The sequence below is a fragment of the Euleptes europaea genome, chromosome 3 (genome assembly GCF_029931775.1).
Source record: "Euleptes europaea isolate rEulEur1 chromosome 3, rEulEur1.hap1, whole genome shotgun sequence".
NCBI classification, from domain to species: domain Eukaryota; kingdom Metazoa; phylum Chordata; class Lepidosauria; order Squamata; family Sphaerodactylidae; genus Euleptes; species Euleptes europaea.
In genome coordinates this window covers 33,667,420-33,682,924 of record NC_079314.1, presented here as the reverse complement: position 1 = coordinate 33,682,924, position 15,505 = coordinate 33,667,420, and the positions used below count along the sequence as shown (strand labels likewise).

Below are 15,505 nucleotides of genomic sequence, written 5' to 3'. Positions count from 1 at the left end.
TGGGGAGATTCAAGAGAAAAGGGGGGTCTTTTGTGCAAGCCTCCCTCCTTCCTGGGCACTGCGGTTCCCTTAAACAAACACCAACCGCCCAGAAAGAGCATCTTTTTTGGGACCGTCCAATTGCTGGCTTCCCGGAGCGCCGCCCGTTATCCCTCTTTGCCTTTTTGGCCCTCCGCCTGGGAGCCTCGAACCCAGAGAAACAGCAAGCCCTCTCTTCTTCTGGACACACGCACACACTCACTCGCTGGCGGCTTCCTGCTCGGCGGGAGGAGGAGGCTTTGCAGTCCAAAGGGAGCCAGCCTGGTCCTCCCTTTTATTTACTGTGCTCTTCCAGCTGCAAGGAAGTGAGCAGCAGTTTCCACTGGCAGCTCCCTCCCAGCTCAAGGGGCTCCTTTGGAAAGAGAGTCCTCTGCCCGGCCCCCCCATCAGAGCCCCCTTGCTCCTGCCAGAGACTGGAAATGGAGGGAGCGCAGCGCTGGTAACGGTTCGCCGGCACTGCTCCAGGTAAGCTTGCTCTGTGGGCTGGTGCTGTTCATTTCCCTCCAGGGCTCCCAGGAAGGGGGCATTTGGGACAGTGCAGCTTAGCTGTGGGGCTGTGTTCCGCTGTCACGAACCCCGGACCCCCAGGAAATCTCGTTTCAGTTTTGGGAAAGGATAAGTAAACGCTTGCTCTTAACGCTTTCGTGGTGCTGGCACGGGCAGGGGTGTCTGGAAGTTGGTTGCCGGGCAGGGAAAAGCCTGCACGTGCTCAGAGGCACACTGGCCATGAGCCCAGGCTCCAGTTAAGCCCCCCCCCCCACACCCATGACATCTGAATGACATTCTGTTGAACTAGATGAAAACAGAAATTAGATGAAGAAAAGAAAACTGGTTTTTGAGTGGTCTGTGGAAAGCCCCATTTTAAAAGGGCTTCTCCAGTCCCTCTTAACTTTATCCAGCTTTGGGGTATGTTCACCATGTCCCTTTTAACATGTCCAGAAATCCAAAGCTGCCTTCCTCTTTCTTTTGGATGTAGGGTACACAAACAAAACCCGCAGTCGAAACTTTAAGAAGTCATCTCATGATCACCAAACAGGTTGTTACAGGTCGCTTCTTGATAATAGCATTGCTGTTTTGGAGAGAGGAGGTCTGGGGACTTAGTGGGTTCTCAGCCGTTTCGTAATGAAGGTCCCAGGATGCGTTGGGTGTGAGGGGAGCACTCTGTGCATGTTCAGAGTCACTCTTGCCTTTAGTACTTCCTGAGTTTCTTATAACTTAGCACATCCTGCCACTAAAAACAGGTTTGTGGACTCATAGCTTTTACTTTCACTGGATCCTCCCTCCCATCCACCCCCCCCCCCGTTCCTGCACTCCTGGATTTCCTGTAGCAATGGGCCAAATAACCAATGGGCCATCCAAAGCCAGCTGTTGGCAATCCTGTTTAGGAGGCTGGCTCTCATTCTACTCATTTCTGGTTCATCCTGCATAGCTGGACCAAACAGGAGAGGTTTCCGGCTTAAACCCTCCGGCTCAGATGGATTTATCATCACAGCAGTTCTAGTGGCGTCTGGAGAGGGCTGGGGGGTGGGATGAGGCCCGGATTTGCTGGGTCATCGGTGGCTGCTTTTATTTCCCTTTGAAATTCCTTTCTCTTCTCTCCCCTCTCCCTCTCCCCACTCCTCTTCCATATCCAGCAGAATCTCCTGGAAATACCATATTTTAGGGGGGATCTCTCCGAGACACCTTTTAAAGAAGGGCAGAGTCAGTCTTCAGCCCAGTAAACAAAAAGGCAGACTCAGAAAGAACTGATGTATTCCTAACATTATTTCTGTAACCAATGGGACAGTTTTGATTAGTGCCTTTGGGCAGCACATTTGAAGCCCCCTCCCCAGAAAAGAAGAAGAAGAGTTGTTTTTTACATGCCAACTTTCTCTACCACTTAAGAGAGACTCAAACCGGCTCCCAATCACCTTCCCCTCCACACAACAGACACCCTGTGAGGTAGGTGGGGCCGAGAGAGCTCTGAGAGCTGTGACTAGCCCAAGGTCACCCAGCTGGCTTTGTGTGGAGGAGTAGGGAAACACATCTAGTTCACCAGATTAGCCTCCACCACTCATGTGGACGTTTGAAAATGTGTATCATTTTGCTTCATTTTTAACGAACAAGGAGAATAAGAGCACGAACACCAGTTGACAAGAAAAAGCATCTGTGCTTTGTCCTCTGGGCTCAAACACCTCCTGTTTGGTGTGGGGTTTTTTGTTTGATTTTTTGCAGTTTCACAAATATTTTTGCAGGTGATTTTTTTCAAACCATCTTTTCCCTTCCTTTTCTCTAAAATTGCTCGGCACTGGGAGGAGGTGCAGAGGAGTAAACATTTAAATGAAATGTCACAGGCAAAGGAGAGCAACAAGCCGCTGCACAGATAACAACCTTTGTACCTTCCTACAGATTTTTTTTCCAATTGTGTGCTAAGGAGCTGTTGGGGACAGTGATGAAGTACCCAGTGCATCTCCTGGGTAACGGCAAAGGGGTAGAAAGATTCCTCCCCCTCCCTCCGACAGTGACTCCCACACCCCTGATCTAGGCTGAAACTTTTGGCGTCTGTTTAGCAACACACACACACACATGGACAAACAGACAGAAGAGGAGAAGAGTTGGTTTTTATATGCCGACTTTCTCTACCACTTAAGGCAGAATCAAACCGGCTTACAGTCGCCTTCCCTTCCCCACAACGGACACCCTGTGAGGTAGGTGGGGCTGAGAGAGCTCTTAATAGAGCTGTGATTAGCCCAAGGTCACCCAGTTGGCTTTGTGTGCAGGAGCGGGGAAACAAATCCAGTTCACCAGATTAGCCTCCACCACTCATGTGGAGGAGTGGGGAATCAAACCAGGTTCTCCAGGTCAGAGTCCACTGCTCCAAACCACCTCTCTTCACCACCACACCACGCAAATGCATGAGAGACGGCAAATGTGCCATCTCTGCCCAGTTGCCTGGTTCACATCGTAGTGTTGCTAGAGTCTTGCACTCACGGGCGTGTGTTTGTTTGCAGATGTGGCTGGCGTTGGCCATGATGAGCCGGTCATTTTCGGAGCCACATGGCGTCTCTAAAGGTCCCAGAGGGTCCCTGTGGAACACTCACCCCCCCTTTTCCTGCAGACTCTCTGGCCTGTCTGCCTCCCACTCCATCCATGCGCATGGAGCTTGACCTCAAAATCCAAATGAGGTCTCCTGCCCCAAGAAATTTGGGATCTGAAGTTTAACAGAATGAGGGAACAGGCAAAGGGGGTGGGGGAGAAATGAGGCTTGTCTGATTCTTCTCCCCCAGCACACATATTTTAAAGATTTGTTTGAAAGATTGACACCCCATCTTTCAATGATAAGCAGTTTATAAACAAAGGATGATATATATCCTATGTATCTAAACTGCTCTGCAATGCTTGGAGTCCTTGCCAGTGGCAAAGCCTAGAAAGTCCTTCTGCTCACGTCTGCATTCCCAGGGCCCAGGATCCTCCTTCCTGGAGAAAGGGCAAAGCTCCTTGCTGGAATTTAAACATTGGAGACACTGCATATTTCTGTTGAACTCTCTTTCTTCTGACTCACTTTCCCCAGTTTTCTTCTGCCTTTTCTTGCTGGTTTCTTCTCTCAGACTTTCCATTTAATTTGCACACCCTCAGAACTGAACCCAGAACTTCAGATGGGGGAACCCAGACAGTCAGGGCAAATGCACCCTGAATCCTGATCGCATCCTAAAATGACTTGGGAACGGGAGCTAGCCTAGAGGTGTCAAACTCGTTTGTTACAAGGGCCAGTTATGACATAAATGTCACTTGGTCAGGCTGGGCCATGCCTTACCAGCCCAGGTCGAGAGTGGAGGGGTGGCCGCCTCGGCTGGCTCGCAGGCCAAATAAGAACTCGCAAGGAGCCAGATCCCGCCTGCGGGCTGTATGTTTGACACCCCTGAGCTAGCCGCTCCTGCCCTGCTAGAAGCCTTCCCTTCTATTGCGGCTTTCTCCGCACCGGGAGCGGTCTCTCAGATGAAGGAAGCCCTGCCTGTGTCCTTGGATCAATGTGCAAGCCCTGCTTACTTTTGCAAGATGGACCATGGGTTAAGTTGGCACAGGAGCCAGACCCTTGGGCTAGGGAGCCGTCTGTTCCTCTGCCATTTCCCTGTCATCCTTCCATTGCTCGGGCACCTTGATTCTTCCCGTATGGTTCCCACACTAGAGCACGGCCTCACCCCCACCAGGGACTCCACAAAGTCCCTGCAGCCTGCTATAAATAGCTGTGACCTGAGCGATTGACCAGCGGTGCCAGAAAGGGAGGGGAGAGAGGAAGAGGAAACGTCCAGTCTCCAAACAGAAAAACCATCTTCCCACTGCTGAGGATGCTTCTTTCCCTTTCCCAGTGACAGGAAGTGTATTGGGGGGGGGGAGCTCCCTGTGACTCAGTTCAGGAGGGGGGGGGACGTGGAGCTATAACCAAAGCACCAGGCGGCATTGCTTTATGGGCCAATGCCCAGGGGCCAGGGGTGCCTACCTTGGATGTGAGGAACCCAGGTTCAAAGCCCTCTGCCATGAATCTAGGGTTGCCAACCTCCAGGTACTAGCTGGAGATCTCCTGCTATTACAACTGATCTCCAGCCGATAGAGATCAGTTCCCCTGGAGAAAATGGCCGCTTTGGCAATTGGACTCTATGGCATTGAAGTCCCTCCCCAAACCCCACCCTCCTCAGTCTCCGCCCCCAAAAACTTTTAGCAAAGAAGGACCTGGCAACCCTACATGACTCTCAAGAGGGTAGCCCTGGATAAGTCTTCCTCTCCGCCTGCTCTCATTTTTTTCGGGATTATTCAATGTGAGAGGTTTTACAGCCCTCAGCCAGCTCAAGCAAGTCCTAGGAAGTGCCAAGCGGTGAGGGAGTTGCTGCCTTGGGTATCCCGACCCTCTTGCATTTCCTGGGATGACTGTCACAGGGTTTTCTGGCATGGTCGGTTCGCCTCTCGGGGAATCCCGTGACAGGCCCCTGGTTCCAAGAGCCAGGCCGGTTAAAGGAGGAACCCGGTTCCTTTCAAAGCTCCTTTATTGCTAGCTTTTAACCATCTAAGCGGTGAGCACAAAGGGGGTGTTTTACTGCGTCTTGGTTAGCCCTTCACACCCTTTTATGACCAGGGATGTAAACTATACAATTCCCCCTCGTTGAGAATTTTGGATCCCAAATGGATGTGGTATTGTAACCTCTCTCTGAGGTCTTTGAGACCATAAATGCTCTTTGTTTAGAAGACCAAAAATGGGGCGGGGGACAGGGAGAGGGCTCGCTATGTGAATGAGGAGCCAATGCTGGTTTGCCTAAGGCTGCTGAGGAGAGTTTATTTTGGGAGCTGCTCATCTCTCTGGGGAAGGCCCGGTTGGGTGGACTGGGGCAAAAAGCTGCCTTTTCCTAAAACGGCTCCCTGTCCGGCTCCTAGGTGCCGCTGAAGAAGTCACCATGGAAACGCACAAGGAGGAGATGGAGCTCTTGAGCAACAGCATGGCGGCGTACGCACACATCCGAGGTGAGTGTGTAAATGGGGGTGGGGGTGGAAGCCTTGGTGGGCCACCAGTAGGGTGGCCAGGTCCCTCTTCGCCACCAGCGGGAGGTTTTGGGGGCGGAGCCTGAGGTGGGCGGGGTTTGGGGAGGGGAGGGATTCCAATGCCGTAGAGTCCAGTTGCCAAAGAGGCCATTTTCTCCAGGGGAACTGATCTGTGTCGGCTGGAGATCAGCTGTAATAGCAGGAGATCTCCAGCTACTACCTGGAGGTTAGCAACCCTAACCATCAGGCAGGGCTGATGGGCTTGGTGTGGGTCATCATAATTGCACTTCAGTGCATTGGCTACCTTTTCCGTTCCAGGAAAGTACCCCAAGGGTGAAACCCTCTCAGCTCCTGTCTATGTGACTTCTCTCCCCATGACAGGCACCCAAAGTGGCCAATAATGATATCACGTGGGGTTGGGAAGATATTCATGAGCTAGACCTGTGTCTGTGTGAATGAAATCCCCTGTCTTTCATTCTGGAGAAGCCTGCATGTAAAGAAAGAAACTTTCCTTTACCAGCCTTTCACTCCTATTCTGACTGGGGCTGCCGACTTAGGTTTCATACCCAGCATGTGGCAAGGAGGCACAAAACACACACCAGGGAATCGTTTTGGCTGAAAAGTGGGGCTCTTGGGCAAGCTTGAGAGAAAAAGCTGAGACTCAGAAATACTGAGCAACAAGGGTAACTTTTGTTGAGGTGAATGATCAGTACACGAAAGCCATCCAAATAATACCAGACACCAAATACCCATGTCCATGTGAGGATTCCAAATATCCACACACAAACACTTGCACCACATGCAGCACTCAGGGAAGGGAAGTCGGGAATTAGAGGGGAATAAAAGGCAGGAGAGGAAAACAGGGGTTTAGGGATACCTACCCACACACAGAAGCCAAATGGGGATTCCTCTGGAAAACTTCCCATATGTCTAGGCAGTCAATAGGACCTTGGAACTATGCAAAACAGGAGCCAGCCAGAAGGGGTGCTTGATGGCATTAGAGGAAAGCAAATTCCTTGTAATGATCAAAGGGGAACAGAGATCAAGAAGTAGGGTTGCTAGGTCCCTCTTCACCATCGGCGGGAGGTTTTGGGGGCGGAGCCTGAGGAGGGTGTGGTTTGGGGAGGGACTCCAATGCCATAGAGTCCAATTGCCAAAGCGGCCATTTTCTCCAGATGAACTGATCTCTATCTGCTGGAGATCAGCTGTAATAGCAGGAGATCTCCAGCTAATACCTGGAGGTTGTGGAGGAGAAAATAGACACCACTGTACTAGTATCGGGAGATTAGGAAGTCAGTACAGGAGCGAAAAACACATATAGGTGCAAAGACTGTTTATATGCTACTGTGTCTAATATAATACGCACTCATAAATACACAAGGTGAACAACACATACAATCATATCAAGCACAAACATACAAAACCATCTCAGGGATGGTGGTAACAAGGAACAGTTCAATTCAAAAGTGCAATGTCTCTCAAAGTATACACATCAAACTTCTGTATTTTGTATACATCTCATGCAGGTAAGTGAGCAGATATAACAGATATTTAATATTCAGGGAGGAATAACTTCATGGAGGATAGGGCTGTTTCAAATTCTTTGCAATTGAATTCTTCATCAGTCCTTCGAGCATGTTCCCCTTATATTGCACATCTTAATAGTAATAATAATGAATTTCAAAGTGCTGGATACAGGTTAGTTCCCACGAAGAGTAACATTTGTATACAAAATACAGAAGATTGATGTGTATACTTTGAGAGACATTGCACTTTTGAATTGAACTGTTCCTTGTTACCACCATCCCTGAGATGGTTTTGTATGTTTGTGCTTGATATGATTGTATGTGTTGTTCACCTTGTGTATTTATGAGTGCATATTATATTAGACACAGTAGCATATAAACAGTCTTTGCACCTATATGTGTTTTTCGCTCCTGTACTGAATACCTGGAGGTTGGCAGACCTATCAGAAGGCATGTAAAGTCCACCATACAACTGGATATTGTAAGGGAGCTGAATGGCAAGGCCAGGGAAGCAGAGCAGATCACAACTTTGGGGAATAATTCTGGCATCAGCTATAGGACTCTGAATTGAAAAGTAAAGGTAAAGGTCCCCTATGCAAAGTGCCTTCCCCAGTCATCTTCCTGCTCAGGGTTGACTCAGTCTTCCATCCTTCCGAGGTCGATAAAATGAGTACCCAGCTTGCTGGGGGTAAAGGGAAGATTGAATTGAACAGGAGGCAAAATATTCTGTTTTCCCAGAGCTTGAGAAAAGGAGGAGAATCCAGGTGAACTCAGAGGGGGGGCCTTCCTGATATTGGCGGGAGGAGAGGCACAGGGGGTTCCCATGTTTTGGGCACTTCTTCAAAAAAGGAAAGGAAGTGCCGGGTGGGTAGAAGGTGTGTCAGAGGCAGTCTTGGTTATCTAACTGGATTGTGGAAGTGTGTCCCAACTGTCCAGTTCTGCAAGAAGAAAATCTTATCGGTTAAAAGAGCTGATGCTACTGGAGTCTGTTGTTAAGGAGGAAATGTGAACGTAATGCAAGCCTTTGTGCCAAGGGTCAGCTTGATTAATTGCTGAGAAGTTCTGATTAAGAAGAAAGAAGTTTTAAGAGGCTGGAAGCCTTGGTGTTTTAGGGGGAATGGTCCTTATCTCTCTAGGTTGTCATTATTTCCAGTGAGTTCTGATAAGAGTCAGACTGGGTTATCTCTGATCCAGTTCAATCTCGGTTGATTCTCTTTTTTTTTTTCTGCAAAGGGCCTGAAACCACATTTCACAGACCCTAGATGCCCCTGAATGACAGGGCTAAGGATGATAAATAGGGTTGCCAGGTTCCTCTTTGCCACCGGTGGGAGTTTTTCGAGCAGAGTCTGAGGAGGGCAGGGTTGGGGAGGGGAGGGACTTCAATGCCCTAGAGTCCAATGGCCAAAGTGGCCATTTTCTCCCGGGGAACTGATCTGTAGTGGCTGGAGATCAGTTGTAATAGTGGGAGATCTCCAGCTAGTACCTGGAGGTTGGCAACCCTAATGGTAAACAGGAAAGGAAAGAGAGAGAGAGAGGCCAGCCCAAGGGGAGGCTTGATGGCCACAGCAAGTGGAGTCAATGCATCACCTTCCCCTCCGGAGAATTTCCAGCCACCTTTCCCAAGCCCATGTGCTACACCTTTGGCAGGCCCTTTTCAGCTGATTCATGGTATTAATGAACAATGCTAAGCCACAGTTTTGGGCCACAGGTCCCATGGAAAAAGCCTTTTCCAAAGAGACAGTCTTTCCTACAGGAGGGGACAGCCCTCAGCCGGTGCCCTTGCTGCCCGCCATTGGAGAGCCACATCTGAACCTTTGCATGGGACCTTTTTTCCGACTCAGGGCCTGCCCCACAAAGTACCACCCAGCCTAGAAATGGATTGTCCTTTTTGAAAGGCTGGTTCGGACTGGCACTTTGCCAAATTCTGCTCTGGGATGTACAAAAACACAGCTCAGCAATCCTCCCACGGGCCCAGATGCACTGCAATGCCCTGTTCCGAACAGGCGTGGATGCCAGGGAGGCTGGGCAGACCCAGGTCCCAGAGACTGTGGCCATCCTTGACTGCCCTCTTCCCCAAAAGGAAAGGAACTCTGCAGAGGACTGGAGGCAGCAACCGACCTCCAAGGTACAGCCCAGATGGGTAGATCTCAGACATGATTTGCAAGGCCTGTGCTGGGGGGGGGGGGGTGAGCTGGGGTTGACAAACTCCCTGAGAGGAAGGTTTCTGGCAGGCATAAGCTGTGCCAAGACGCTCCACTTCTGCTTAGTGTGAAGAACAGCCTGGTCATAGTTGAGGAACTTCCTCTCTGTCCCTTCCCAAAGTTGCTGCCCACCCCCACCCCCCAAGGGAAGGTATCTAAGGACCAGGTCAAGCTTTGCAATTAACTGTACCAGGTACCTAAATCAACTAAAGAAAAATTGCCAGACAGTCAAGTCAGAGTGCCATGGGAGTATGGCAGCCATGATTTGACATGGGGAGAGGGGTTGGTATCTTTATGTGAGAACAATAAATACCGACTTTTTTCTTTCGAGAACTGAGTTTCGTTGAAGACTTCGTTCTGCTTTGCTGTGTTTTTGCCAGGGTATCCCACCAGTGTCACAAATCAGGCAGCTCCACAACCCCAAATGTAGCAGGAAGCAATTCGTACGGAAGTTGGATTGCCAGCTACGGGTTGAGACGTTCCTGGAAATCAGAGCTTGGGGAGGGTGTTGTTTGGGGAGTGGAGGGACCTCAATGGGGTATAATGCCATAGAGTCCACCGTCCAAAGCAGCCATTTTCTCCAGGGGAACTGATGTCTGTGGACTGGAGATCAATTGTAACGGAAAGGGGCTGTGGTTCAGTGGTAGAGCGTCTGTTAGTCATGCAGAAGGTCCCAGGTTCAATCCTCGGCATCTCCAGTTAAAGGGACCAGGCAAGGAGGTGATGTGAAAGACCTCTGCCTGAGACCCTGGAGAGCCGCTGCCGGTCTGAGTAGACAATAGTGACTTTGATGGACCGAGGGTCTGAGTCAGTATAAGGCAGCTTCATGGGTTCATGTGTTCCGGAGATCTCCAGGACCCACTTGGAGGCTGGCAATCCTACGGCCATACCAACATCTTTGGGTCACCTGCCCCCATTCAGTCCTTGTTTCTAACTGTTCTGTCTCTCTCCCCTCTCCCCCCACCCCAGATCACCCTGAAAGCTTCGGTCTGTACTTTGTACTGGGTGTTTGCTTTGGGCTCGTGTTAACCCTCTGCATGCTGGTCATCCACATCTCCTGGCAGCCCCAGGCCATCCCAGCCAGGTCCCGCAAAAGCCTGCGGGAATTCACCGAGGGGGATGAAGAAGACGACGAGGAAGAGGAGGAGGAAGACACTGTGGACCGTGCTGATTCCGAACGCCCCTTGTCCATGACGGAGCTACCCCTGGAGCCCCACGGCACGCCCGACAGCACCCTCGCAGTCAATGTCTTTGCCTCGGCGGAAGAGCTGGAACGGGCCCAGCGGCTGGAGGAGCGTGAGCGGATTCTCCGGGAGATCTGGCGCAACGGGCAGCCCGACATCCTGGGGACGGGGACTGGGACCATTGGCAGAGTCCACTACTATTGACCACACAATCAACTGATCTCCAAACTCAGGCAGAGCAGACATTTTTTGGGGGGGTCTGGCCTGTTGGTGCTCTTGGTATTGCCTGGACAGATCGGGGAGAGCTGCAGAAATGAACCAGTCTCAACTACTTACCCAGATTTATTTCAGAACTACATGTGGATTGGGTGGGGGTGTTTGAAGGGGGGTTACTGGTGCACGACGGTGGTCAATAACCAGCATTCATGCACAACGACATGAGGGACCCTGAAGGAGCCAGCGTGGTGTAGTGGTTAAGAGCGGTGGTTTGGAGCGGTGGAGTCTGATCTGGAGAACCGGGTTTGATTCCCCACTCCTCCACATGAGCGGCGGACGCTAATCTGGTGAACTGGATTTGTTTCCCTACTCCTACACATGAAGCCAGTTTAGGCTAGTCACAGCTCTCTCAGCCCCACATACCTCACAGGGTGTCTGTTGTGAGGAAGGGAAGGTGATTGGAAGCTGGTTTGATTCTTCCTTAGGTGGGAGAGAAAGTCAGCATATAAAAACCAACTCTTCTTCTTGTTCGATAAATTGGCAGAGTGGCCACTGGCTAGCCCCCCCCCCTTGGCCTGTGAACCAGCTTTGAGGCCAAGATCCTCTTCTTTCTGCCTGCCCCAAACTTTATGTGCCTGTGTGGGATGAGGGAAGAGGAAGCAGGGCCGGCGTGAGCACACATTGGGGTGGGGCAGCTGCCAGGGCCCAGGGTATATGGCAGGGCCCACTGCTGTTGGCCCCTCCCCCCACTCACTTATTTGCTAGTGCTACCCCACTCGTGCCCCCAGGTATGCTCATTGCCCTGTGCCAGTGGGGAAAGGGCTGCAGGTAAGCTTGGGCAGTGGGAGAGCTCACAGGTGGGCAGGGGGAGGACACACAGGCAAGGGGGAGGTATGGGGGTAGGAGGCAGGGAAAGAGGGCATGTGTGGGGAGCTGGTGCTAATTTTGGAACTCTCTACCTGGGGGGCCCCCAATCCCTGGAACTGGCTCTTAAGAGGAAGGCATTCCTCACCCAATTTATCTCACAGTTTCCGGGGGATGGGAGACAGCCTTCAGAAGCATTCTCAGGCTCGCCAAGCTATCTTCTGGTCATGCTGTCATGCCAAGCTCAGGAAAGGAGGGCACATTTCAAAGTGGACCTGAGGGCCTGTTGTACTGTATCTGCAAGAGGCTGGTTTGCTTTGTGGGGTTTTGCATGGATGTGCCTGCTTGGGGGGGGGGGCGGACAAGAAGGAAAAACTATCAACCCAGACCTCTGTGCCTGCTGCCCCCGTACGCCAGCTGTGTTCCTTGTACTTTGTGACACAAACCATGACAGTGAGCGGGGAGAGACAGGCAACATGCAGTGTTTCCATGTGCCTTATATAAAGCCCTCATGCAGGGATCATTCAGGTGGTGGGGAGGGATACAGCTGTTCAGCTTTCCTGTTTCCAAAGGGGCCAGAAAGGTTCAAGGTGGCTGAAGACCCCCCACAATTCCCAGTATTTCCCCCCCAAATAAGCTTCCCCCTCCCCTAGGGTTGCCAGATCCCTCTTCGCCACTGGCGGGAGGTTTTGGGGGTGGTGCCTGAGGGCGGGGTTTGGGGAGGGGAGGGACTTCAATGCCATAGAGTCCAATTGCCAAAGCAGCCATTTTCTCCAGGTCATCTGATCCCTATCGGGTGGAGATCAGTTGTAATAGCAGGAGATCTCAAGCTATTACCTGGAGGTTGGCAACCCTACCCTCCAGACTGGCAAAGATTCCCTTGCCTTGTGTCTTGGCGTAGGGGGGGGGCGGGCAGCATCACTCCCCTCTGTATGCTTTCCCCCAGAGAAGCTCTGTTTACAAGGCGGGGGGGGGGGAGAAGATGCCCACATATCCTCTGATAAATCCCTTACCCACCAGGATTGCAAATCAAAGGCATAGAATTAATTTTGTAATTAGGTAAGCCACTATACCCTTTTCTTTCAAAAAAAAAAAAAGTGGGGGCGGGGTGGTTGTGTGGGATCACAGTTCTTCAGGAAAGGGGATAGCAGAATCCCCCCCCACCCCACATGAGCTTGGCTTAATAAAAATAGCCCATCCTTTGCCCCTGTAATTGGAGCCAGATGTTTTTCTGCAGGGTAAGGGGCCAGGCTGGAGCCTGCCTGGAATGCAGGGGGAAGGGTGTGTTGGGGGATGAAAGCCATCCACATCACGGGGGGGGGGGGGGGAGAGAGAAGTCAAATCAGATGGGGGGGTGTTTGACTGCTGGTAAAACCCTGCTCCTTTGACTGCTGGTAAAACCCGGAGTCCGGTTTTGTACTTCCCACATCTGCCCAGCTGTGCTTTCTCCCTCTTCCTCACACAAGCCTGAAGTCCTTTCAGGAGGAGGAAAGACTTATTTCCCCCACACATCTGGGGATTTTAAAAGCCCCCCCCCCCTTCCCCAGTGTCAGCACAGCTCCAATGGGATCCAGACAGAGCTGGCTGGGCAGAGCAGATGCTCCTAAGCACTGTGCAGGCTTTGAACCATCCTGGATAAGGCTCACTGGGAGGGGGGGCACTGCACAGGAAGGAATCCAGCCCCACATTCCTCCACCAGACACTCTGGCCCCTAGCTCTTGGGGCAAAGCGGCACCATCCGGTGGTGGAAACTGCATCTACACTGTGATCCAAATCGAGCCTGCGCCTTTCAACCTTCTAGGCTTTTCTGTAACAGGCTGAGGGGAAGGACTGAGGGGTTTCATATGGATTTTGGCCACCCCCTTCATTAGCAAAGGGAAGCCTGAGACCAGTGCGCGTCTCCCAAGCAGGGGCAAGGAAAGGGAACAGGGCAGGCTTGAAGACAGCTTGGGAGAAGGGTTACCAGCTCCAGGTTGGGAAATACCTGGATATTTTGGGGCTGGAGCCTGAGGAGGACGGGGATTGGGGAGGGACTTAATGGGGCATCATGCCATAGAGTCCACCTGCCAAAGCGGCCATTTTCTCCAGGTAAACTGACTTCTGTTGCCTGGAGAGGAGTTGTAATAGTGGGAGATCTCCAGCCACCACCTGGAGGTTGGCAACCCTACTTGGGAGCCTGATAATAACTCAGTGCCTGACTTATGATGGTGTTCAAAGCAGGAGACTAACAGAGGTGGTTTGCCATTGCCTTCCAGTGCAGAGCAGCTCTGGCCTTTGGTGGTCTCCCACTCAGGTACTAGCCGTGGAAGCTGTTTAGCTTCCAAGCTCAGGCTAGTCTGGGCTATTCAGAGTTTACAGGGAAATAAGGGGGGGATTAAACACAAGCCCCTGTCTTCCCTCAAATGTTCTCCCCACTGCCTTCCTGCAAGCAGAGAGCAACCGATTGGCTTCAGCTAGCAGTAGGGTTGCCATGTAGTAGATGGAGATCTCCTGCTATTACAACTTATCTCCAGCCGATAGAGCTCAGTTCCCCTGGAGAAAATGGCCACGTTGGCAATTGGACTCTGTAGCATTAAAGTCCCTCCCTTCCACAAACCCTGCCCTCCTCAGGCTCAGCCCCAAAAACTCCCACCGTTGGCGAAGAGGGACCTGACAACCCTAGCAAGCAGCCGTGAAAAAGGCAAAGAGCTGGTCTCTCTTCCAACGTCAGCCTGAGAAGGGACGCCCCTCTGGCCTGCTAAATCCCCCATCCCAAATCTCTTAAGTGGAAGCCCCCTGAAGAGAGCCCATCCTCCACCCCCAACATGTTTGGATGAGGCTCAGCTCTAGCCTGGGAAGAGCCTGCCATTTTAACGTTGCCCTCTTCTGCTTTCCAACCTCCAGGCTTGCTTGCCCCACCCCACCCCAAAAGGTTCAAAAGGACATGTAAGCCTTTTATACATGCCTGTTTTCCCCACAGTCACCCCCTCTTCGCATCCAACCATCAGAGGTTGCCTCGCTCCACCACCCCACCCCCACATTTTCCTTGCGTTTTCAAATTCGAAATAAAATTCAAGATAAAATTCCCTCAAAACGCAGGGGAAACACCGGGGGAGAGAGAAGCAACTTCTGACAGTCAGAAACAGCATGCATAATCACAAAAAAGACCCGAGGTTCGGAGGGGTGATCACGAGGGAAACAGGCATATATAAAAGGCTGTACTGTCACCACACCGAAGAAAGCCGGAAGGATAAAAACTGACCTATTAATCCATATTTGGTGGGTCACTGACTGTTTACACACATGAAGGGGAGAGCAGTCTGGTTTTGATATAAAAATATGTTTATTTTAAAGTAAGAGGAAGTTGAACTATGCATAACAATTTCCAGCCATTTGGCCTCGTATCAGCAGTTGCCCTAGGGAAAAGGCATGTTTTTTCATCCCCTGATTCCCTCCCCCCCCCCATATTAGTAACCATTACAAACAACAAAAGTTGGGTATTTTACACAAAGTGCTACCTGGTAGGAAGAAGACAGAATGGGGACCACCCAAACAAACAGGGTATAGAACATCATGGTTTTCCACCCAAAGAAAATGTGGTTTCTGACAGCATCCTCTAAGTATACTGGTCAAAGGTCCCATATTTTTAAAGGGGAAACCACAAATTAAACCAATTTCATATGTTACTGTGCTTCATATGTTCAATGGCTCCTTGGCTTGCCTTCCCCATGTCAAATTGACCTACTGGACGGTCACGTCTGGGCACAGACCAAGCCCTGGTGGGAAATGCCCACTCAAGAAGGCAGAAAATTCAGGAAGCAGCAAGGGAAAGGTGAAACCGATCCTGGTACCACCAGCCTGCAAGACTCTCCTGGGCATTTTAATCGCAACTGTGCCTGGCCAAGCCCAACCCCACCCTCGGGCCGTGCCAGGGGGCAAGGTAAGTGCTCTCAGTTCCCTGTAGGCCCAACTGAAGCGGAAGAGCTCA

At 51.2% G+C, this 15,505-nt stretch overlaps 1 protein-coding gene across 2 annotated transcripts; it reads left to right on the top strand.

Moving 5' to 3' along the window:
• The first annotated feature begins 406 nt into the window (after positions 1–406).
• Positions 407–10,700, top strand: EVA1B (eva-1 homolog B). Of its 2 annotated transcripts, none has more exons than XM_056847416.1 (3): positions 407–504; positions 5,443–5,529; positions 10,244–10,700. In XM_056847416.1, the coding sequence occupies exons 2-3, from the start codon at positions 5,463–5,465 to the stop codon at positions 10,660–10,662; spliced, it is 486 nt and encodes a 161-aa protein (XP_056703394.1). In that variant the 5' UTR covers positions 407–504; positions 5,443–5,462; the 3' UTR covers positions 10,663–10,700. The 2 variants fall into 2 exon arrangements, with proteins under 2 accessions (XP_056703394.1, XP_056703395.1); XM_056847417.1 differs by lacking the exon at positions 407–504 and adding an exon at positions 5,066–5,084.
• The last annotated feature ends 4,805 nt before the right edge of the window (positions 10,701–15,505 follow it).